Source organism: Sabethes cyaneus, chromosome 3 (assembly GCF_943734655.1).
Source record: "Sabethes cyaneus chromosome 3, idSabCyanKW18_F2, whole genome shotgun sequence".
Classification (NCBI taxonomy): Eukaryota; Metazoa; Arthropoda; class Insecta; order Diptera; family Culicidae; genus Sabethes; species Sabethes cyaneus.
This window is the reverse complement of record NC_071355.1, coordinates 128,744,662-128,770,223: the sequence shown is the minus strand read 5'-3', so window position 1 is coordinate 128,770,223 and position 25,562 is coordinate 128,744,662. Positions and strand designations below refer to the sequence as shown.

The following is a 25,562-nucleotide window of genomic DNA, read 5'->3' as shown; positions in this document are numbered from 1 at the left end:
AGTACCCGTTCGTAGTAGCCCTGATGAAGATCCAAATCCGGATCGAAACGTTGGCGTAAAAAGGCAAATATAACGTCTACTAAAATTTAATGACTGAACGATCAAATCCCAATCATTCGATAATTACATCTCAGTCGAAAAATACTAGTGAATTTCAAATTAAGTTTTCTCGAAAAAAACATGTCGCTGACGCCAAAACATACGTTCTTCTATTATGTTAATGTAAATATCACAGAACTAAACAAGTAAATACATACCTGAAGAGATACGCTATATAAATTCTCATTTGTTCACGAATTAATCTTCATCTTCGTCATCATCGTCTATAACCTGCTCAGTTTCTTCTGCATCTGTAACCGGGTTGGGCAAGATATCGGAATCATTTTGATTATTTTGTATTGTGATTTCAGGTTCTGGCGTAGGTAATTTAGGAATAATTCTTGGTGCTTCGTTGGCGATTACAACATCATCCATTCGTTTCTTTTTATGATCCGCTAGACGTAAACCAATATTAACTTGGTACGTGATTTGAGCTGTTTGAACATCATTTTTCGCAACTAGTGTATATTTTCCACTATCTTTTAATTGAGGTTTGTTGATAATTAAAGTTGCTGTTGTTATTCTAGTTCCAAGTTCATAGTAGTGTTGATTAAATATTTCAAACTTATCTGTATTATGATCTATTAAAACAGCATCGCAAACCCAAGATAATGTTGGAACTGGATTACCTCGTACTCTTGTTTCAAGATGCAGATCATTAGTTTTTGGATGATATGTTTCTGCAAAAACGAATACGTATAATATAAATGTACAGTGAATTCAGTGAAAAAAACGCTATTAAAATTCAGACCACGTGTTTACTATCTGGGACTGGGTAGCACTTTTAGTTGTGGAGGTGTACTGAGACCCCTTCCCCTTTTAAAAGGGGGGGGGGGGGCTCCTATACAAATGAAATGCAAATTTCTTCATAAACCTAGAACTAATCAAGCAAATGGCACCAAATTGAAAACATGTTCATATGTGCTGTATATCGTCCACCTGCTTCCGATATGTAGGAGTTTAGGCAATTTATCGAATCAGTAATGGAAAACCATATTAGGTCGCCTACCGTCATACTAGGTGACATAAACATTGCAGTAAATAAAATAAACACAATCGTAACTGATTACATAAACTTATTGGCTTCTTGCTTGTGAGGACTGAGTCACCCTATTACGAACGCCCTCGTTGATGGTGAATTTAGTTATGGCCTGTGTTCACCCCTGCCGTAAGCGAACGCTTTATTTGTGAGTAATCATAAACTCTCTCTCTTACACACCCTCTCCGTTCTCTAACAACCGGCTTGGGCACTTCGGCCTTTGCGATGCAAACTCGTCCTCTTTCCTTCTTGGACCATCGGGCTGACTGGACGTGTGTAGAAGTAAGTAGCGCTCACCCAAGCATCGCTCGACCGTACAGTCCTCTGCTGAGGACGGAATAGTGAGCCACCACATTTGGCGATACCTGCCAGCAGCGCATCGTTTTTTTTTGTGTGAAATAGTGATATTTTTTCTTGTAGATTTTGCGTGTGCGACTGCGCAACTCCGGTGCGAAAGGTGATTTTTGTCTAATTGGTTAGATTTTGCAAACCCGACAAACGGGGCAGCCATTTTACAAGTTTGGCTGAGTACCGGAGGGTGTCAGCCAGCTTGATTCTACTTGTGTGTATGTGTCCCATGTGTTGCGACAACCATGGGAGTTTCAAAGTAGGCGCGTTTGGTAAACCGCTTGTTTGTGCACGTTAGCCGCTCCGGTGGAGTGCGCGTTTGATTATTTTCCATGTGTTGTGACAACCATGGTTAGTGCAAAATGGGCGCGTTGTGTCAACCGCCTCAGGCGCGTTTGGTAAACCGCTTGTTTGTGCACGTTAGCCGCTCCGGTGGAGTGCGCGTTTAATTATTTTCCATGTGTTGTGACAACCATGGTTAGTGCAAAATGGGCGCGTTGTGTCAACCGTCTCAGGCGCGTTTGGTAAACCGCTTGTTTGTGCGCGTTTGATTGTTTTCCATGGGTTGTGACAACCATGGTGCGTTCAAAGAGTGGGCGCGTTTGTTGAACCGCTTGTTTGAATGCGTTAGCCACTCCGGTGGAGTGCGCGTTTGATGATTTTTCATGTGTTGTGACAACCATGGAAATTACAATATACATAGTGCGTTGTGTCAACCACTTCAGAATGAGTTTTTTTTTGCTTGCTGTTTTAAGTCAATGATTTTTTTTTATCGTTTTCTTCAAATTATAGTTTGTAATACTCTGCAAAATGTCGCCTGGAAGATACGTGAGAGCTCCGTCAGTATCAGCGAGTGATTCTGATGGCCCTAGCGAGGCAGAAGAATATTTAGACGATATTGAGTCGGGAGTCGTTGGGGCCACAGAGGAAGTACGATCTGAGGAATGTAAAGCTAGTGACAAGCCCGATCAAACTCTAATGAAAAAACCTAGTGATTCGGAACTCGGCTGGCGCTATTCAGCTCAGCCACCCGCTCTCTCGCAAGTGGGAAGCCATGGTATAGGAGGATCGCGCTTGGATAATGCTCCGCATTTTCCAAAAAACGTACCGATTAATAGAATGCTAGAAGAGTGGTATCGCTTCCTGGGAAAATTTGAGATTGCATCCTCGCTTTCGAATATTAACAATCCTGCTCAGCTTGCTAAACATCTTTTTATGTGTATGGGAGATGAACTCCAAGATATTGAGAGTATCGCTTAATTGAGACCAGATTTGAACAACCCACAATGTTATCAAGTAATGATCGATAATATCGGTGCACATTTGCGGAAATTGACGGACCCAATTACTGAGCACCAGACTTACGTTAAAATGACTCAAGGGAAAGACGAAACAATTATAAGTTTTCTTACACGGTTGATGTCTAAAGTCAGATCATGGCAGTACAGTGAACAGGATGAAGATCGATTCGTGTGCACCCAACTTATAACGGGCATGCGCGATAGAAAGTTAGCGGAGGATGCGAGACTCTATGGCTACGAAATCGATGTCGTTGTAAAGGCCGCTGCTCGAAAGGAAGCGTTTACCATGGGTAACATTGACCATGAAAACATGGAAAGTAGATCCGATGTTCTTGCTGTCGACCGTTCTTGCTATCGCAAATCATCCAGAGAGAGTACAGAACCAGTATCCCGACTAGTACAGAAGCGCAGAGTAAAGCGGGAATATGTTGCTCAGGCAAAAATGCCACGTTTGGGGGAAAATTTCAACCAAGGCCGTCGTTCTCGTTGTTGGCGGTGCAACAGTCTGACACATGTACACACTGTTTGCCCGGCTAGGAACAGGAAATGCTTTGGGTGTGGCAAGGTCATAAGGGAGTTAAGCATATTCAAACAGGTGAAGAGAAAATCGACATACCATCTGGCTGGACCGATAACGAAAATCGAAACCAGGTATGAGTTAAAAGTCAATTGTAACTGTCCACAATGCAATAAAACTATGGATACATCTTATATCTGTGTTTTCTTACAAGAATCGTTACCCTTTACAGAATATTTGCGCTCTTTCACTAGGAGATGTTCTGGTGGATTGTCGTTTGAGCTCGTCAGGCATTATCCGTTTCCTCATAGATTCCGGTGCAGATGTAAACATTATTGGGGGAAGTGATTGGAAAATCTTGAAACAGCAATATGACCAAAAGATTGCGAAACTAGAACCAGTCAACGTTCCAGTGGGCCGTGAACTGAAAGCTTATGGTTCAGACAAATCCTTAAACGTGAAATGCGCATTCCGCGCTTTCGTAGAAGTGGTCGAAGTCTCAAAACCGATTGTCGTCGCAGAGTTCCTGGTGGTAGCGGACGGGCGTCGATCTTTATTGGGCAGATCGACTGCTAGCAAGTTAAGGTTGCTAGAAGCAGGTTTAACAGTAAACTACTGCGAAAACGCGAAGACTTGCACTACCTTTCCGAAAATTCCTGGAGTAGTCGTCAAGTTCAGTGTCGACAAGTCCGTTCCACCTGAGCGTAATGCCTATTACAACGTTCCGGCAGCATTTCGAGAAGCGGCTAAGCACCGATTAGAAGAAATGGCAGCAAAGGGTATCATAGAAAAAGTGACAGCCGCACCTCTATGGATTAGTGGAATGTCTGCTGTAGCTAAAGGGAAAAATGATTTCAGGTAGGAATTTGCTCTTTTTTTTAATTTAACGCAACGCTCACCAGCCCCAAATTTCAGATTGGTGGTAAACATGCGTGGCCCGAACAAGTCAATCAAAAGAGAGTTCTTTAGACTCCCATTACTGGAAGAGATGAGGGTGCAGTTGTTCGGGGCCAAGTTTTTTACAAAATTAGATCTATGCAACGCATATTATCATCTAGAACTCTCTGAGGAATCTCGTGATTTGACGACCTTTCTCGCTGAGACAGGCATGTACCGCTTCACCAGACTAATGTTCGGTGTCAATTGCGCGCCAGAGATTTTCCAACGGGAGATGTGACGCCTATTGGAAAATGTCCGAAACAAAATCGTCTTTATTGATGATGTACTTTTGTTCGCTGAGACTCTGGAGCAGCTAAGGTTAATAACGGAGAAGGTTCTGCACATTTTTCGCGATAATCTGTTAACGTTAAACGTGGCCAAGTGCGAATTTGAGAAAACTCGGCTTCAGTTTCTCGGCCATGAATTAGACGCCGACGGTTTCCACGTTGATGAGAGGAAAATCACAGACCTTCAGAAGTTCAGGCAACCAGCTACTTTATCCGAACTTCGAAGCTTTCTGGGCCTTGCATCATTCATTAGCCCGCACATAAATAAGTTCATCGACATTGCAGCTCCTCTATGGGCCGCGGCTTCCGCCAAAGAATGGTCTTGGGGACGAGAGCAGGAAAGCGCATTTCAGAGGATGAAACATCATATTTCGCACTGCACCGTGAGTCTGGGTTACTTTTCTAACAAGCATAAAACTATTTTATATACGGACGCGTCTCCGCATGCTCTGGGAGCAGTCCTGGTTCAGGAGGATGGGAACCTTACTCCGCGGGTAATCAGCTTCGCGTCTAAAGCGTTAACAGCCACGGAAAAAAGATATCCACAGAACCAGAGAGAAGCACTCAGCGCCGTCTGGGCCGTCGAGCATTTTTGGTACTTTCTCCTCGGAAGACATTTCACCCTGCGCACTGACGCCAGAGGAATTGTATTCATTCTGAATAGGCTACGAGAGACCTCAAAGAGAGCGCTAAATAGGGCTGACGGTTGGGCACTAAGATTAAGTCCTTACAATTATGACGTTGAGTACGTCCGAGGGCGAGAGAACATCGCGGACCCTTCATAATGCGTTAGAGCTGTTAAAATCACGATGCGCAGAAGTGTTGCAAGTATCCCCGGATAACGGTATTTGTTATTCGGCCATTTGGTTCTAACCCGTGAGTACAGCGTGGAATATGTCACTGAAGATTTTGCTAAGAAAATTCTTGAATTTCAATTCGATAATAATGTTTATAAGCATATGCCAATACCACAAAAAAATTTGGTACTATCAAACTGATCAATTATAAGGTTTTTATACTATTGGTGTGAGATAACAATGAACCAAATTGCAAAACTTACCTTTAATTGGATGGATGAAGGTTGGAGGAACCAGTTCTACTTCCCGTTTATCAGGAAGTTCAAATACGCTGATAGTGCATGAATCTTTCGCTTCTCCGTTAGCCGTTTTTACATGACATTCATAGCAACCAGAATCCTCTACAGTAGTGCGATAAATTTCTAAAGTAATGAAACCAAAATGTACGTCACTTACACATCTCTTATTTATTTCGAATTTTTTGCCATCCTTGAACCAGGCTACCTCCAAATTTTGATTATCGGAACAGCAACAATTTAAGCATACTGTTTTCCCTTTTAGTAAAGTTTGATTTCTTAAATGACTAATGAATTCAACTTCAATAGGTTTTCTTTTCGGTTTTAGTACTTGCTCGCTTTGGTGCGACTCTCCGGAAGCGATTCTTTGACTTAGTTTCATTTTTGGATGCACTACTTCAGATACATCTACATCGAGTTGAACTTTTTCAGCTGGTACGTTATCATCTTTCGGTAGAATCGTGGATACTCCAGTTTCTGGAAACGTCTTAGTTAGTACTGTTCGCTTTTTTCGCAATTTCTTTATTTTAGGACCTCGCTTTATAACTTTTTCGACATTCTGTAGCAATTGCTCCGTTTGATCATTTTCGTCAATATCTTGTTTTGTATCAGATGTTTCGCTAAGGGTATCTTTATCATCGTGTTCTTCTTCGTGATTATTTTCTTTTTTATCCTCTTCATCAGCAGATTCTTCAGACTTGTCAGTTGTTGGTGAGCTATCGGAAATGTAAGGTTCATATTCACTTTCAGCGCTTGTATCCGTTTCCCACTCCCAGTATTGTTGAGGAGTTTGACCCCGGATATAATACGACCCATCTTCAAAGAAAACAACTTCACGATGTTCACGCGGCTTCTCCTTTACATCTATGTCTACATACTGTCTTCGCGGATCGGCATGGAATATACCATGACACGGTATATGTTCCTTACCCTCAAATCGGAGATGATATTGTTGTTCAGTTAATCCAAAATCATTGTGAACTTTAACCATATACTTTCCATTGTCTCGTATTTGCGGATTGTGTATACATAATTTATAAACACCCATTGGCTCACGAATTTGAATATATTTTTCATTATTTTCTATTGCAATACCGTCTAAAAACCATTGAACAATTAATAGACCATCACCCTTGATATGGGTTTCTAATATAAGATCATTAACTCGGAAATCGTAATGTTGACTTATACCGGTTATGAATCTTGGTTCCGCCCCTTTTGGTGATTCAACTTTCTCAATAACTGTAATTTTTGCAGTATTCGTAATAACGTACTCTTTATGTTTAACTACAACGGTATAGAAACCTTCATCACTTTTGGATACTTTTAATATATTTACAATACCAGTCGAATCATGGCTCTGATTTTTGATGACTTTGCTAAATTCTAACGGTACTCCACCTTTCTGCCATTTTATGTCGGGCTTTGGACCAGATATTGTACAAAACAATTTGGCTGAGCGTCCTACTGCTACTGTGATATCTCGAAGCTCAATGATGAATTTAAGCGGATTCATATCTTCAACGGATTTTGGAGACGCAGGAGCAAATTCTGGAAAAAGACGCAAATATCTTTCTTTCATAAGGGTTTCCTCATCTTTTGGAACATCAGGCATGTCAACTTGTAAGGTTTGAGAAGAAGATTCTTCCTGAGTTGTATTCTCATATATATTATCATTGTTCACGTAGATAGGAGATGATTCTGTATCAGTTATACAAACTGCTTCCTTTTCCAACATTTCATGTTCCCCTTTGTGTTGGAGCTTATTGGCATCACTTTGATTTATTTCTGTTCTTTGATTGGTTTTCTTTTTTCTCATTTTCTTAATTTTTGGACCATGATGTTTAACAGATACAATTATCTGTTCAACGTCCTTATTATCAGTTTCATTTTCATCATTTTCATCTTGGTTATCATCAATAGGTTCATTTTGATCTTTATTTTCACCTTCGGTTTCACATTCGAGAGTCTCGTATTCGCTTTCCGCACTAGTATCAGTTTCCCATTCCCACAGGTGTTCAGGAGTTTGGCCGCGAACATAATACGACCCATCTTCCATCCATACAAATTCTCGTGGCTCTCCTATGGCTCGATCTATTAATGTCTCTATCTTTTGGTTATCCTTTGTATCACGCTTCATCATAATCTGATCATGATACAAAATACCATGAACATGACAATAGTCTTCTTTATTTAGTTTCTCGACCTTATATTTAATAGTATCTTTACCAGCTATATTTTCTGCCTCACATACATAACGACCTTCGTCCATCCTCTGGGGATCATGAATTGTGAGTTTGTGTACTCCGTCGGGCTGTCTTAACAAAAATAATTTATCTCCTTCAAGGTCGTCAAGAAGTACTCCATCTCTGAACCATTTAATAGTAGGTGGAGGGTTTCCTCGAACATGCACTTCAAGTATTAAATCGTTTACCTGTACATTGTAGTATTCTGAAAAAAAAAAATAAAAATGGGCATTAAAATCATGACAGCAACTATTATTCTTGCTTTCTAATCACGTTTATTTGATTTGGCTGATTAGTAGCAACTTAGAGGAGCCGTAACACTTTTATAAAAATAGTAGGGTAAAGAACGGGTTTTAAGCAGTCTAAGCGGGTCACTGATTGTTTTACCTTATTACAAGCGATGGGTTGACTAAGTGGGGGATATCAGCATACCAATCTTCTTGCTATCTTTAGTTCTTCAAGCTGTTACCATTGGAAGACACTATTGTTGAGCTAAACTTTTGATTTTTCACTTTAAAAGTTGGAGCGGTGGAACTAATTTTGATCAGACCGAACATATTTTCACCCGCAAGGTGCTTTTTTAAGCAATCCTGAAATCTGATTTTTTTACGTCCCCATAAAAAATCCCTCGAACTTTTCCCCCTATTCAGTAAGTTCGCGTTCATTTCATACATTTATATACGATGTGAGGTTAACTGGGCAGACATCCAATTAGGAACATTTTTTCTGGAATTCTTAGATGAAATTCCGATCAGCGGATTCTAATAAAAATATTACAGAATTATAGCTCAAATTGATATTTCTAGCAAACTCTGTTATAAATGTGATTGAAAAACTTACGACACATAAATTGTTCTGCAAAGATTCTCTCTCGTTCTGTTACTTATAAACACGCTTTGTTACAATTTAGTTATAAAGCAGGGCAGAATGCTGATTTTTCTAACTCTTGATATACAGTGTGACACATATGTATTCGAAGGAAAACCAAGTCATATATTTTTGTAAATAAAGGCTTTAATTCGAATTTTAGTTTTAAAAGTTGTTTACCCATAGATACAAAACGCAACAAACAATTACTACTCTAATGAATCGCCCTTTGCTTAAATGCTTTTTGAAGTCGTTATATGTGGCACGCACTACTTCCATCGAAATATCATCCCATATCTTGTTGATAACCAACTTGAATTCATCCAAATTATGATTTTTATAATCCTTGAGATTCTACTACATGTACCCCCAATACAGCTATAGCGCAAATTCGCCTAGGTTTAATCCTCTCACCATTAAGAATTTGCAATCTGTTTGGACAAAGGACTTTTGTAATTTTACTGGCACATTTTCCTAACACAGACATCAAATTGTTAGGTTTAATCGCGTTCGTAAGAAGTTTGTTGGCGCAAGGGGGCTTTTTCACTCTTTCTGGCGTACTTCCCAAGCAAGGACATCAAAATGGTCTAGGTTTAATAGCGGAGTAAAGAAATCATGTTGAGATCAGTAAACTTTGTCACTTGTTTTAGCTTACTTCCCAAGCACAGATATCAAATTGATATACAGCCTTATTCTTGTTTTCGTTCGAATGACATTCGTTCGAAAGTTAAGCCGATTCGTATTCTTGTTTTCGTTCGAATTAATTCGAACGTTCGAACGCCCCTTCCTTTTGCTCATTCGAATATGAGAATATTGCTTCCCGATTCGTTCGAAACAAACTATTCGTGCGAATGCAGGATACGGTCGTAAACAAGAATAAAGGTGATAGATTTAGATCGTCGCAAAGAATCTTCGACCTGTTGGGACGGAGAGGTTTTCATCCTTATTCTTGTTTCGTTCGAAATTTAAGCCGATTCGTATTCTTGTTTTCGTTCGAATAAATTCGAACGTTCGAACGCCCCTTGCTTTAGTTCATTTGAATATGAGAATAGTGCTTCCCGATTCGTTCGAAACAAAGTATTCCTACGAATGCAGGATACGACCGTAACCAAGAATAAAGGTGTTTGTCACTTTTTTCTAAAATCACGTCAAAACTATGATGGCGTCTTTTCCAATCAATCACGAAACGAGGATTTCCAATTGCACAATTTTTCATTATTTTCGATTTTTCAATAGTACGTACTTTAAAATGACGACACCCCATCAGTCATGTATTCGTTTGCCATACGGACGGTTTCCATACGTACGAATGCCAGTATGTATGTTTGCCATAATGGACGGGAGCCACAATGTATGTTTGCCATAAATAATATTTTTGGTATGGAGGCCCAGAACTACACTTCGACCAGTTCAAAGCTTAAAGGACCAGCGCGACCAAATTAAGGCATTCGTCTATATGGCATTCGTACGTTTGGCAACCGTCCGTATGGCTATCGTATTTATGGCTCTCGTCCGGTCACCCTTTAAAATCAATATCTTTCATTATTGATGTGGATTCATAGAAGATTTTCCGATCGATTGGCGTAAAAATATCTAAAATCAATCTAGAAATCGCTAAGCTATTAGCGCTCAAAATCTTTCATTTTTCATGACGCTTGCATTTTTCGATTTTTTGGAATGACACCCTATCCTAAACCTTCCCGTAAGACGTATTCCTACGTCAAAAAATTAATTAATAATTAGTTATAGGTAGTGCTCCGAGCTCAACTCTTAAAATAAAAAAAAAAAACAACACATGAAAGAATCAAAAAATCATTGACAAAGAGTGGGTGAAGTTTTCTAAGTTTAGTTTAAGGCTAACCCGAGCAGGAGCGAAGAGCAAAATAATATAAAAAAATTATTGATTAATAAGATTTTAGATTATAAATTTTTTATAAAATGATTTTTTAACTGCATTCTACTGCATTTGTTATTCAATACCTTAATAATACTAAAATATGTTATTATAAACTCTGAATACAGTCATGTTATTGCTTTGTTATTCAAATAACACAAGTAGTAATTCTTTTGGCCTTAAAGGAGCAAAATTTTGATATTATTTCTTGTTATTTCACCAACTATGTCAGCCAAAACAAGACCAAATTTTGATACGAGTTATTCGATTTCCATAACACATTTTGATATCATTTTACTTTTCGCTCCTGCTCGGGTAAGCACTACATGTAAGATACATTAACAATGCTACGGAGTCTGAGTCTTGACTTTTCTTATCTTTCAAATGTTGACAACAATTAATAACGTAAGGAAGCCATTCTTCGAATTTCTTCACACACTCCGTTTCTTTTTAAGGGAGGTGATGTAGTATAAACAATAATTAAAATTAATAATCATCCACAATTCATCTTAGAATGATAACAAAATATATTGTCATATAATAAAAACCTAAAATCATAAAACCTTCCAGTGGATAAACCACTTTGTTGCACAAAGCATTCTATTATTTGATAGACGCTGATCGCGTCTCGAATTTCGATTAGCTTTCCCAATTATATTGATAATGAGGGTCGTTTCAATAGATCCAATATAGATTCACTGTGAGACGATTGCGTTAAAGTGTAACTTAAATATATTTTGCAAATTAGGCCATCACAAATATTTTATAAAGTTTTTGTCCTTCCGGTGTTGGGCCACTGAAGGGGGGGGGGGCGAAAAAAAAAACAAAAAGATTCTTTTAATTGAGCAAAAAAAAATATTGATTTGAGGCATTTTTACTTAAAGTTTAAACGTGAAAACCAAATCTATTCTTGCTTTTAATATATACGTTATTATTTTCCATGCAAAAATCTACGAAAAAAAGACAAAAACGAAAGAAAAACTACAAGGTATACATCCCTAAGGGTTGTACGAAAGGGTGACGTAGGACTATATCAGATCAACAGATCAAAAACTAATGTAAACTGCATTTCTGGCGTATGAATGTTTATAAGAATCTGTGAGTGCCATTGTTTAAGTGAATTTTTAAAAGAGAAGAGGGAAATATTCAGATTCAATTCTTCATTTAATGCAATGGTGGCTTTGAAAATACTTGGACGGAGGTTCATAAGTAGGTACAATGCCTGCAACCTTTGAGACATAGAAATTTCTTTTAAAAATCACTTGTGAGCATCATAAAGGTTGAAATGGTAATGAATGACCAATTTCTGTTTTATTTGTATGAGAGTCCTTATCCTCCTACCAGTGTAGTGAGGGGTCTCAAACCATCATAAAATAAATAAATTCAAAATAAATTCTTACCTCCAAAATCCCCCACATGCCAAATTTAGTTCCATTTGCTTGATTAGTTCTTGAGTTATTAGGAAATTTATATTTCATTTCTATGGGAGCCCCTCCCTCTTAGAAGAAGAAGGGGTTTCAGTACACCATAGAAAAACATTTTACCTCCAAAAAACCCCATATGCCAATATTGATTCCTTTTGCTTGATTAGTTCTCGAGTTATGTGGAAATTTGTATATTATTGTATGGGAGCCCCCCCCTCCTAAAGAGGGGAGGGGTCTCAACTTACCATAGAAAAAATTCTTGCCTTCTGAAAACCCTACATTCCAAATTTATTTCCATTTGCTTGATTAGTTGTAGAATTTTCAGGAAATTTGTGTTTCATTTGTACAGGAGCCCCCCCCCCTCTTACACCCCCCTTAAAATTGCTCTCTTATCCCCTATAAAAGTGCTGGTCATTTTATCTATCCAAAGACATATAAACTGTTCAGTTTCTTTTAGTAGTTTAGTAGTTATTAGCTTTTGAAATCTTTCATTCAAATGTTACACTTCTATTTTCGCTTTCACAAAGTGCTACCCAGTCCCAGTATAGTAAACAAAGACGTAGTCCTACGTCAAAAAATTCCCAAATTATGCTAAACGGGACATTTCTTGTATCATTAAAAGTAGTGCACAGAAGAATGAAACAAGTTATTTGAGAATACAATTCTGAAGATTTATATATAGCTATATTGTATAGGAAACTCTAATATTGTAATTTCGAATTGAGCTACGAAGCTAATATTCCAAACTCTATTTAAAGTGGTTATCCCTGCTTAACTATCTACGGGCAACATCGTAAAAATGGTTGGAATCAAAACTTTGGACAAATAACGTCCTGTATTTTCCATATGAATACAGCAAAAAGTTTAGCTGTAAGTTTAAATTTTGACAAAACTCAGATGAGAAATAGTTTAAACACGTTAATCAAGCATATACCAAAGCTTCAAAACACCTTTAGTGCGCTGACCGAAAACCCTAAGGCCAATAAAATTCAATCGGATCCTGTAGTCACAAAATCAGACTCGTCTGAGTAAAAAGAAGCAGCCACTTCTGATGGTTAAGAACGCCAACTTCCTCACCCTCGTGAAACTTTGTGATGCCCAACCGTCCTAGAAAATTACCCGGTTTGGCAATAAAATCATCTGTGCGTCAATGAAGGATTTAGAAATTAGGTAAAGGCCTGGATAATGATATGGTGCAAAAAATATAAAATTTGGATCAATATCTGGACCGTTTTCGAACTGGATATACCTAAAAAAATAATATTGTATTTGATAATTTTCTAAATAGTTTTCAAAACTGTACGAAAAGAAGACAAAAACGAGAGAATTTTTTTGGACGATTTTCGGAAACTCCGAATTCGAATTTAAGATTCTGTCGCTGTTAGCACGGGACGGATGTGATTGCGTTATATTACTGTGTAAATTCAATTTAATTGGTTATTTCGAAAGAAAGTAAAAGTGTTTTAATATGAAGTGACGTAGGAGCTAACGCTCTTTAAATATATATAAAAGTTGTTGCATTCTGCAACGAAACTGTTGAGTTTTTAAAGAAAAACCGTGTTTGAAATCGATAACAATATCTTTTGAATACGGAGTGGAAGCAGAAAAAATACAACTTTTGGTGTTCTATTGTGATCAAACGCGGCAAAATGCCGAGCGCCGGTATGATTGGTGCTAGTGATTCTGTGGTAAATACTGATACGGACGATGCAAGTGATGAAATTATCCAAAATGATGGTGGGACCGCTGATTTACATTTGTGCACAATTGATGTTGATATGAATTTACAGGTCTGTACGTTAACAATGCCTACTTGCCACACATATTGTAATCCAGTAACGAATGCAGACGATTATCTGGAGTGCTTTGGACGTTGTAACCAGTATGTGCACACGTCTTGTCTGGATATTTCAAAGCAAGAGATAGATGTGCTACAGAAGAATAAAAATGCCGTGTATGTGTGTGATATCTCTCTTGCTTCGCACGTGTTTGATAATAGAGCAAAGGTTGAAGAAACTATGAATGAAATAGTGTTGAAAGCCAATGAGCTACAGCGTGTGCTCGATTTCGTGGACCAGTTTGAATCAAAAGTGAGGAAAATAGTAAAAGAAGAATGCGCCAAATCTGTGATTGAAAAGATAAATAAAGATAATGGTGAAATCCCGGCATCTGGTCGAGTACTACGATCAGCAAAAAAGCGAAAAATGATGGAGCAAGGGGAGAATATTGTGATCGGCAATTCTGTGAAAGTTTTAGAAATTGAAAGAAACACCGAAATCGAGTATGACAAATTCATTCGCGGATGTTGTCAAGCGAAATGCGAAACGCTTGCACTCGTTTCGCATTTCGCTTGACAACATCCGCGAATGAATTTGTCATTAGTAGTGCTGGTAGTGTTGATAAAATAAATGAAAACGTAAATCCTAATCCTAAGTTGGTAATAAAAGCCAAAATGAAAAATGACGAAACGAATATTAGTAAAATATTGAAGCAAAAGGTCGATAGAAAATCTTAGAGTATTCAGGATGTAAAAAACGGCATGATGGAGCAGTGGTAGTGGAGCTTCTTAATGATGAGTCAGCTAATGAATTAAAAATGAGAGTGACGAAGTGTATGGGTGATATATGTGAAATTGAATTACCGGAGGTACCTAAGCCTACCATAAAAATGGTTAACTTGAGTGATAACATGAACGAAAAAGAACTCAAGGAAGCATTAGCTCAGGACAATTCCATCATGAGTGATATTAGCCATTTTAAATTACGTAAATGCTATGCCGTGACAAAAGGAAACCGTCAAAAGTACGATGCGATTTTCGAAGTGGATGCAGTAACGTATCATAAAATTATGGCACTAGGAAAATTATTGTGTAATTGGGATAGCTGTCGAGTATTCGATGGGTTGGATATGTTGAGATGTTATAAATGCTGCGGCTATAATCACAAAGGGGCAGATTGTACAGAAAATAAAGAAATATGTCCACGGTGCGCCGGTTCCCATTCCGTCAAACAGTGTGAATCTACAGTGCTCAGATGTGCGAATTGTGCTAAAATTAAAAACGTAAATCCTGCTACTATTAATCATGCGGCATGGAGTGAAAAATGTCCTGTTTATGAAAGTCTTAAGAATAAAAAGAAGAAAACCATAGACTACAGTATATAGCAATCAGGTATCGAAGTGATATATGCAAATGTTGCGATTTGCAGTCATATTGATGAATTGAGATTGATAGTTCAGCAGCGTAATCCAAAAATCGTCATCTTATCCGAAACTCATTTGACACAAAATCACGATATTACACAGCTTGAGATAAGTGGATATGATATGATAAACTGTCTATCACACTCCAGCCATACGGGTGGAGTGTCATTTTACGTAAGTAAACGACTAATGTGGAAAGTAATTTCCAATGAATCAGAATCTGGAAATTGGTTTTTAAGTATTAATGTACTTCAAGGAGAAATGGCAGGTGTCTATCACTCACCAAATGCTGGAGATGCATCATTTTTAAATTATTTTGAACATACTTGGTTGCCCAAAATTATTGATGAATCAAAGCAAATGATCTTAGTCGGAGATTTTAACATTGATTGGCTGAAGGATAATGATAGACGAGAATTGAAACATGTTATAGAATCAGTAGCGCTAAACCAAATAGTAAATTCTGTCACTAGAAGAAATATGCGAAGTAGTACGATGATCGACTTAGTATTCACTAATAGTTATAATCATATTGCTATAGAATTGGTCGATGATAAAATGTCTGATCATGAAACTATTGGGGTGGTCTGAATGCATATTCAAAGCGAAATTGAGTCCCCGGCCAAACTAAAGGTAACGTCGTGGAGAAACTACTCTAAAGGAGAGCTACATCATGATTTACGAAGACGGTTAGAAAATTTCGAAGGGATTTCGGATATGAACCATGCAGCTAGTAACCTTAGCGATTCTCTTAAACAAAGTGTGGCAAGCATGATTCGAGAAAAGGAAGTAATCGTATCTAATCAATGTGAGTGGTATACAGTAGAGATGGTCGAGTAGCGGAAAAATTACCCGAAACCCGCACCCGTACCCGCCGGGTTCGGGTCGGGTTCGGGTATCGAAAAAAAATAATTTGCGGGTTCGGGTTCTTAATTTTTGTTTTTGAAACCGGGTACGGGTCGGGTCGGGTATCTCTATTGACCACATTTAACACTAAAGATGGTCGGGTACCCGGGCCCGTCCCGTACCCGTCGGGTTGCGGTCGGGTTCGGGTATCAAAAATAATAAACTTGCGGGTTCGGGTCGGGTACGGGTTTTCAATTTTTTTCTTAGTCTGGTACGGGTCGGGTTCGGGTATTCAAATTTTCATACCCGACCATCTCTAGTATACAGCTGAACTAGCCAAATTGAAAACCGATCGCGACCAGGCTTTAATGAAGTCTAGAAGGACTGGACAGTTACGACATTGGAACGAATATAAGCGAATGAGAAACCGGTATGTAGCGGCTATAAAGCAATCCAAGCGAAGAATCATACCAAATGAAATTGAATCCTGTCGATGCGACTCGAAAAAGTTATGGAAAACTTTCAAGAAGCTAATTAAACCCTCCAGTAGCCATCCAAATGTTGTCTTTGATATCAATGAGCCAAAATTATCGAACTAAATTATTGCAAATAAACTTAATAGATACTTCGTGAATAGCGTGATCGAATTGCATGACAGTATTCCAGTATCGAGTGCTACTAGATGCAATGACAACAGACAGACAAACCGGCATTGGGGAGTATTTCATCAGGTTTCGATGGCTAAACTGATAAAGATAGTTGAGAACCTGAAAGTGTGTGGCGGCGTGAAAAACGTGAACACACGCGTTATGTGGGATGCTTTTGAAGTTATAAAAAACCCATTACTGTCAATAGTAAACAAATCGCTAGCACAAGGGGAGTTTCCTAGTGCGTGGAAAACATCACTAATTGTACCGCTTCCGAAAGTTTCTAATTCGAAAAATCCCGCAGATCGACGACCGATAAACATGTTACCATTATACGAGAAGGTATTGGAAGTAGTCGTGAAGGAACAATTAGATGAATTTCTGGACGAAAATGAAATACTGCTTAACCGTTATGTGTTCGACAGGGTACCCGGGTACCTTTTCAGCTTTCAAAGTACGAAATTCTAAAGTTTTCTTTGATCAAGGATACTGAAACTCTGTGACATCTAAGAACTAGTTAAATTGCAACTTTTCATAAAATAAGTTTTCATGTAGCACTTAAGGGGGTGGAATGGGGGGGCTTCGAATTTTTTACCCCTTAAGTGCTCGACAAGGGTACCCGGGTACCCACAAATTGAAACGCTTGTAACTTTGGCAATTTTTGACCGATTCGGACACTTTTACCACCAAAAGATTCAGGAACTTATCCACTTCCAGTGTGGTTATAACAGAGCCGGAAATGGTTCATCTGGTTCCCGGAAATCCGGCACTCCGAGGATGTGTTCCGGAATTAAAGCACTTTTTATATTTTTGGATGTAATTATAGTAATATGGGTGTCCAAAGTTCTTCCAATTACTCCGAAAGGTCATTCTTCATTGTTTTAAAACAATAAAATGATATATCCTCGGAATGGCCATTCTGCGACAAGTGCCCGTGGGACCTCCTGTGGCCATAGAACTGTTTGGTTTGCAACACTGGCAATATGGGTGTCTAAATTCATGAAATTACTCCAGAAGGTCATTTTTCATTATTTTGATTCTATCTGATGATTTTGCCACGGCATGGTCATTTCGGAACATATTCCCGTGGGGCTTCACAGTTGTCCAAAACCAAAAATATGTGCGCATTAGAATTTTGAGTGGGAAAACTTGATTTTAGGTTGATGGAACCTTTGGGAGAGTTTCTTGAAATTAAAAGTTCTATCGTATGGTGAAATTCAAATTTTGAATAATCCCCCTAAAAGTGAAATAAAAAATTTATTTTTCTGCAGCTTCAATATAACACATTGATGAGTTTTGCAAAGTTTTAGACCATATTATTACAAGAAATTTTGCTAAAGACCGTAACCTTCTATCTCTTCAGCGAAGATAGAAAAATCCTATTTCTTAGATGTGAATCGTCAAAATCAGTTTTTCTATTTTAGATTTTTTTGTAGTTGTTGTATGACTTTTTCAGGTTTTATAAAGTTGTACAAATAGTAAAAATGCACAACTTTGCAGAATGTAGTATACCTCTATCTTTGCTTGTTTAGCAGCTGTAAAACTTTTGTTATAATAAATACCCTAATTCTGGCCCCGAATTACTCAACTATGCGCAAACAGATACAAATTACATTACATGAATCTGAAACGTTATCGGAGGCGCAACCCAAGAAGGGAAGCCCGCCGAAATCGGGGACACAGCCCAAACAGCCGCTATGGCTGTGGCCATGCGTAGTCAGGCGCGTACGCCGCTTGCCAAGCGCAAGGCGGCTACGCCCGACCATGGACCAACGCTGGTGACCAAGAGGCAGTGGACCTTGGATCGCGCCTCTACCAGCGAACGTGCGGAGGCGGTCCCGGACGGTGCTGCCGGGACCGGGGTAGATGAATGGCGGGTGGTTAGGCGTAAACCGCCTAGGCCGAAACCGAGCGAGGCTGTGGCTGCAAAGCCAAAGCCAAGGCGTGTCCATAAGGGCGACGCCTTAGTAGTGAAGCTGACAGGTAATTGTCGTACGCTGATCTACTGCGTAAGGTTCGGGTGGACCCCAAGTTGCAGGAGCTTGGGGCCAAAGTAGTGAAGACCCGCCGAACCCAGGCCGGGGATATGCTCTTCGTGCTCAAGAAGGACCCAACGGTCCAGAGCTCGAATTACAGGCAACTGAGCAGTTCCTGGGCGAAGCGGGCCAGGTTAAGGCGCTGTCCCAGCGTGTTCTTGTCGAGTGTAAAAACCTCGACGAGATTACGATGGCAGTTGACCTGAAGGATGCTCTGCGGGATCAGCATAAGGTTGATGTGGTACCCACATACATCCGGTTGCGGAAGGCATATGGAGATATGCAAACCGCAACCTTAAACGTGCCAGAGGCAATCGCCAACAAAATGTTGGCGGCTGGCAAAATTAGGGTGGGCTGGTCAGTCTGTTCACTTGCGTTGAAACGGCGTATCGAACGCTGTTTCAGGTGCATGGGCTTTGGCCATCGGGCAGGCAAGTGTTAGGTCCCCGATCGGTCTAAGCTGTGCAGGCGGTGCGGCGAAGATGGTCACTTCGCCAGGGGATGTAGCAATCCCCCCAGGTGCTTGCTCTGCACATCCGAAGCGGGAAATAAGCATGCCACAGGTGGCCCACTGAGTGCGGCTTGTAGGAGGGCTTTGCAACGATAATGGTGCAGGTTATACAGATTAACCTAAACCACTGTGAAACGGTACAGGAGTTACTTTGGCAAACGGCAGCCGAAACGGGGTGCGATATTGCCATTATCGCGGATCCCTACCGGGTCACCCGGGGCGGCGCAAACTGGGTAATCGACTAGGGTCGGATGGAAGCGATTGCCGTGATGGGTAGATACCCGATCCAGGAGGTGGTCTCGTCCAACCAAGAAGGGTTCGTGATTGTTGTGGTCGATGGCGTCTGCATCTGTAGCTGCTACGCTCCACCTAGGTGGTCGCCGGAGTAGTTTGATCGGATGCTAGACGTACTCACCGACGAACTCACGGGCCGCAAGCCCGTTGTCATTGGAGGAGACTTCAATGCTTGGGCTGTCAAATGGGGTAGCAGGTGCACTACCCCTAGGGGACAAAGCTTACTGGAAGCTCTGTTTAAGCTGGATGTAAGTCTGGCTTACGCGGGATCCGTCAGTACCTTTTGTAGGGGGGTACAACAATCGATCATCGACATCACCTTCTGCAGCCCAACGTTGCTTGCCAACATGGGTTGGAGGGTGTCAGATGAGTACGCGCATAGCGACCACCAAGGTATACGGTACACGAATGAACGACGGACGCTACGGCCACGCGGGTTGAAGTCGACAGGGAGGAGGTGGAAAGTGAAGTCCTTCGACAAAGACCTGTTCGTTGAAGCCCTTAGTGCAGAGAGCATTTGCTCGAACCTAAGTGCTCGTGAGCTGACCAACGTCGTAGTACGGGTATGGAGGTTGGGCGTAGCAAGAAATCCTGTTTTCAGGAGTTATGCCGCGATGCGGATTCAAACCCCTGGGGCGGTGCACACTAGGTGGTGATGAAAAAGATGAAGGGTACATCCGCGCCACAGGAAACATGACCCCAAAAGCTGAAAGTCATCGTGGAAGGGCTCTTTCCGCAACACGATCCAGTTTGGTGGCCTCCAACCCCGTACGGTCAATCGAATGATGTCCTCGTTCCGGTCACGAGGAACTCCTCGTAATTGCCAGGGGTTTAAAACGAAGAAAGCGCCCGGTCCTTACGGGATTCCGAACGAGGCACTCAAAGTGGCGATCCAAGCATATCCCGATATGTTTAGAGAGACGCTTCAGAATTCCCTAGAGGTATGCGAATTTCCAGACAAATGGAAAGTCCACAGATTGGTACTGCTGCCAAAGCCGGGGAAACCGCCAATTTGCCTATTAGACACGTTAGGCAAATTGCTAGAGCGGGTAATCCTAAACAGGCTGACGCCTGTGGTGGAAAGTGATGTCGGACTGGCAAGCACGCAGTTTGGCTTCCGTAAGGGGAAGTCCACTGTAGACGCCATAAAGTCCGTGGTGGAGAGGGCCGATAAGCTTATGAAACGAAAAAGGCGAGGCGACAGGTATTGTGCCATAGTCACAATCGATGTCAAAAACGCTAACAAGGGTGGAATAGCGTTAGCGCTGCATAGGATGAGGGTACCGGGTCATCTATGCAGGTTGCTTAAGAGTTACTTCGAGAACCGGACGCTAGTATACGACACGGCGGATGGGGCGAAGAAGTACAACGTGACAGCGGGTGTTCCACAGGGTTCGATTCTCGGCCCCACGCTCTGGAATGCCATGTACGATGGGGTACTGAGGCTCGAACTACCCACTGGGGTCGAGATCACTGGCTTCGCCGATGATATCGTCCTTACAGTGGTAGGCGAGTGTCTAGAGTAGGTGGAAATACTTGCATCGGACGCCATAAGCATAATAGAGGGTTAGATGGCGGGCGTCAATCTACGATTGGCCCACCACAAGACGGAAGCGGTGATGATCAGCAACCGCAAGTCGGCCTTAGAGGCCAAAATAATCGTTGGAGGACAGGTGATTGTCTCCAAATGAAGCGTGAAGTACCTGGGTGTTATGGCAGACAACAGGCTGAACTTCACCAGCCACGTGCATTATGCTTGTGGTAAAGCGTCAACGGCGTTTACTGCGCTGTCCAAGATCATGCCTAACGGCTACGGTCTTAGCAGCAGTAAGAGACGCCTGATGGCCAGCGTTGCCATGTCGGTGCTACGATACGGTGCACCGGCGTGGGCCCCGGCTTTGGAGAGTAAGCGCAATCAGGCATGTCTGAACAAGGTATTCAGGCTGTTAGCATTGCGCGTTGCGTGCGGCTACCGTACCATATCGTTGGATGCGATTGGGGTTATTGCAGCCATGATTTCCATATGCATACTTCTAGGTGAGGATATTGAGTGCTATAGGCAGAGGAACGTTAGGGGCGCTAGGGACAGAGTTAGGCTGGACTCTATTAGGCCTTGGCAGGCGGAATGGTATCACACCGATCACGGCAGGTGAGGACATGGTGAGGTAAACTTTTTCCTTACCCAGTTCCTGTCGGGACATGGATGCTTTAAGAAGTATCTACATATACGTGGTCGGGTAGGCTCACCCTTTTGCCCCGTTTGCACAGTAGCCGAGGAAACAGCGGAGCATGTGATGTTTCCCTGCCCGCGTTTCACGACCACTCGGCGGGTGATGCTGGCGGTCGTTGGGGAAGACACCAACGCCGACAACGTCGTGCAGAGAATGTGCGCTGAGCAGCGCGTCGAGCAGGTGCGTCGATAGGGCGGCAGGTTTGAAGAGTTAAGCTGAAAATTCACTTCATTGAGCGGTGGTGCAGAATCCGACCTAGCTTCGACAAGACATATACTGTGCAACTCATTACCTGACAGAGCAGGGAATTCGTCTGGCTCTTTATCTCCTACAATTATCATTTGCTGGTCGCCTGAAGAGCGATGCGGGGGGACAGGTGCAAAGTGTAGACTTTCAAGCGGGAAGTGATGATTTGATTCGTGATTTGTGAGTGCGTAGTTCCGAGACTGGAAGTTGAAGATTTTGACAAGGGGTGCGGTATCTTTCCTAACTTCGACGGGACATATACTGTAATCATTTTTACCTGACAATGCCATAGGTAACCTATTTTCACGCTTACGGTCCAAAGCTAGTGGTCGTGGGTTCGAATCTTAGTAGAATCAGGCCATTCGATGTTAAGTGACTTTAGCATGGGTTTATTCCCAGGCCCCTCCTCATCCTTCCTTCTGCATTCTGCATTTACTAACAATGAAAGCCTCTAGCCAGGGCAAGTTGTACGAGTGGTACTTGCTTGAGGTGCGAATGAAGCCTCTTGTTCAAGGGCAATTTATAGGTTGTTCCGCTTCCTGGTTCTAGGAACGAGATTGGTGATGCGTAAGTAGTAAGGAACACATACATACACACATACACACCCTCACTCTGTACTGAACTCTGCTTTACCGACCTTTAGCCTGGACTGGTTATAAGAATGATACTTGCTCGAGGAGCGAAGAGGAGAGAGGAGCGAAGAGGAGAGAGCGAGGAGTCTCCGCACTACCTGGCTCTAGAGCTAGATTGGTTGAAAAGTAGTAAGAAGCGTAGAGGGAAAAAGGGGTGAAAACACACACCGACACTTTAAGCACTGATAATAAGCAGTTCGCTCACTGTATAGCGATACTGCAATAACAACGAAGTGCGGAACAACACCTGGATAAGATCACAATAGATCAAAATGCTGGTCGTAGTGATAATATCGAAAAAAATGGTCCAATTTGAAACATAAGTACAATAGTTTCAACGGATTTTTCAAAATTATCGTGTAGGTTTGGGCGGAATAGTATCAGATTTTCATGAAATTTTGCTTACGAGCGTAGATAATGTACTTTTTAATGAAAACAATATATTATCCTATTTCCCAGAAAACTCCCCTAAAAATTTCGAATGAATTTTTTCGAACATCACTTAGGCCATTGCAAATTATTTTTAAAGCTTTTGTCCCCCCGCCCTTCAAAATTAGCTCTAGAAATCGGGGGACAAAAAAAATTTGTTGAACTTGAGTAAATTTTTTTTTGTATAAAATCTATTATTTGTGGGTTTTACAGCCTTAAGAAATCGAAAAAAGAGTTTACGGAGTGTTGACGCTTCTAGCACGACACAAAACTACAAATAATGTAATTTTCGAAAATATGGGGGGCTCCGTAGCCGCAAGGTTACCGAGTCTGCTTTAACAAGCGAGTGGTCGTGGGTTCGAATCTTAGTAGAATCAAGCCATTCGATGTCAAGTGACTTTAGCATGGGTTTATTCTCAGGCCCCTCCATTTACCCTTCCTTCGTGCTGAATTCTCTATATTTACCCTCTGAAGCCTCTTGACAGTGCAAATGTCCCTCCTATAGTTAAGTGTACTGGTCAGAGGTACGAATGAGTCCTCGCCAGGGACGGCTATAATATGGGATAGTGCTGGCAGCGAGTAATAAGTGGATAAAGTAGATCAAGCTTTGAAGGAAGGGTAAACCCCAATACACGCAAGCACGCATACAATTTAAAATAAGCATATCGCTCACTCAATAGCGATTATAGCCAAAAGGAATGCAGTGCAGGTCATACAGCAAACACCCGGGCGATATTACAATAAATCAACTATACTGGTCGCAGTAATGAGTCCACACATGAAAAAAAAAAAAAAAATTTCGAAAATCGGCAGAAAAATATTCTTTCGATTTTCAATCTATTTTGGAAGGTTTTTGCATGGAAAATAATAATGTTTAAATGAAAAGCAAGAATAGATTCGGGATTCACGATTAAAATTCAAGTAAAAATTGTACATTTTTAACTAAAAATCTTAATTTTTTGCGTGATTATAAAAATCTCTTTGTTTTTTTTCGCCCCCCCCCCTTCAGTCGCCCAGTATCCGAAGGACAAAAACTTTAAAAAAATATTTGTAATGGCCTTATTTCGAAAGTTTTTAAACCAAGCATTATAGAACAATTTTTTTTATGAAAATGCAATAAAATTTTCTCAGCAATCCAGGAAAAATATTAGTTGGAACAAGTTTTCCACATAATTTTCTATTACTTTTATTACTTTCTATTACTTTCTTTTACTTTTATTATTACTTTCTATTACTTTTTTAGAAACTTGAAAAAACCTGCAAAATTAAAGTTACTTACTTTACTTTTTACTTTTACTTTCTTAATAGGAAAAGGAAAACCCCTGGGAATGAAGCAATAGCCTCTTTTCCCACAGGCACAAAACCTTTCCATCATTTCAACACAATTACAATAAAGTGCCCTTCCAGTGAGCTCAATACTCTTTTAAGGCGATATCGAAAGTGGCTCACGTTATTGTGTTAGTGCGACAAACACTGTACTGTACATCTCATGTGTTCGTTAAAAACCTAAACGTTTATTTGAATATTGCGTTAGTATTGGTAACATATGTCAAAGAACGGAGCTTGCAAACATAAACACACCTGATCAGCAGCCAACCGCACCGACTACAAACATCCCGAAATATGGTTTGTTTTCTTTATCAAGGCATTCCGATTCAATCAAGGTTAACAGCAGCAACTGAATAATGCGTAGGATCACTAGGATGTTTAATTAATCCGTTTGCATCGGAGGCCAGTTTTTGATTTCTGCGCTTGCGTTTTGTTTGTTTATATCAATCTAAGCTTATCGATGCGGCGAGAGTTGAAAGCTCTTTAAAAGCTCATTGATGTGACGAAAGTTTGATACTGTGTTGCTGCTTTTTCGGAAACCGCTAGTACAATGAAATATGTGCGCAACAAAGTATCTATTAACTAATTCAAAATTATACATTGGTTGCTTTTATGAACACGTAATGATCGATATGATCAGTTAAATTTATTTTCCATTAGCAATTATGTTTTGCTGAGCGTTTGTTGATATATAGCAGATCGATGAATGGAATGACAAGTTTTAGGAAATTATAACAGCACTGGAAGCACTGATTCCGTGGCGAAAGCGTGCTCTGCCAATACAGATGCATTTTTAAGGTGCAAAACAATACATGCTTCGAACGGTAGCCATTTATCCAGCCATCTTTGAGCCACTTTCGGTTTCCCCTTAAGGAAGGGCAAGAACTAATACAATATATGATTACAACTAATGATTGATTAAATTACGTATCACAGACAGAAACGGACATTTCAGGGCCGGCTGGTTTTTTGACGAATGAGAATCACCGGTGATGCGAAATAGGTTGATGAGCTCGACGTAGTACTGGAAGTTGAAAAAATTCAGGGAGGGAAAAATCTTGAAATCACGCATACTTGCCTAAAACTGTAGGCTGAGAGACCCCTGT

At 40.7% G+C, this 25,562-nt stretch overlaps 1 protein-coding gene across 1 annotated transcript in view; it reads right to left on the bottom strand.

The window, feature by feature from the left end:
* Positions 1-297: 297 nt before the first annotated feature.
* LOC128740129 (muscle M-line assembly protein unc-89-like) overlaps positions 298-25,562 on the bottom strand; it is a 159,244-nt gene continuing 133,979 nt past the window's right edge. The window contains exons 6-7 of the mRNA XM_053835641.1: positions 5,591-8,074; positions 298-779 (exon numbers count right to left, since the gene is read on the bottom strand). Of these exons, the coding sequence (XP_053691616.1) occupies positions 298-779; positions 5,591-8,074 (2,966 nt within the window). The remainder of the gene's footprint in view (positions 780-5,590; positions 8,075-25,562) is intronic.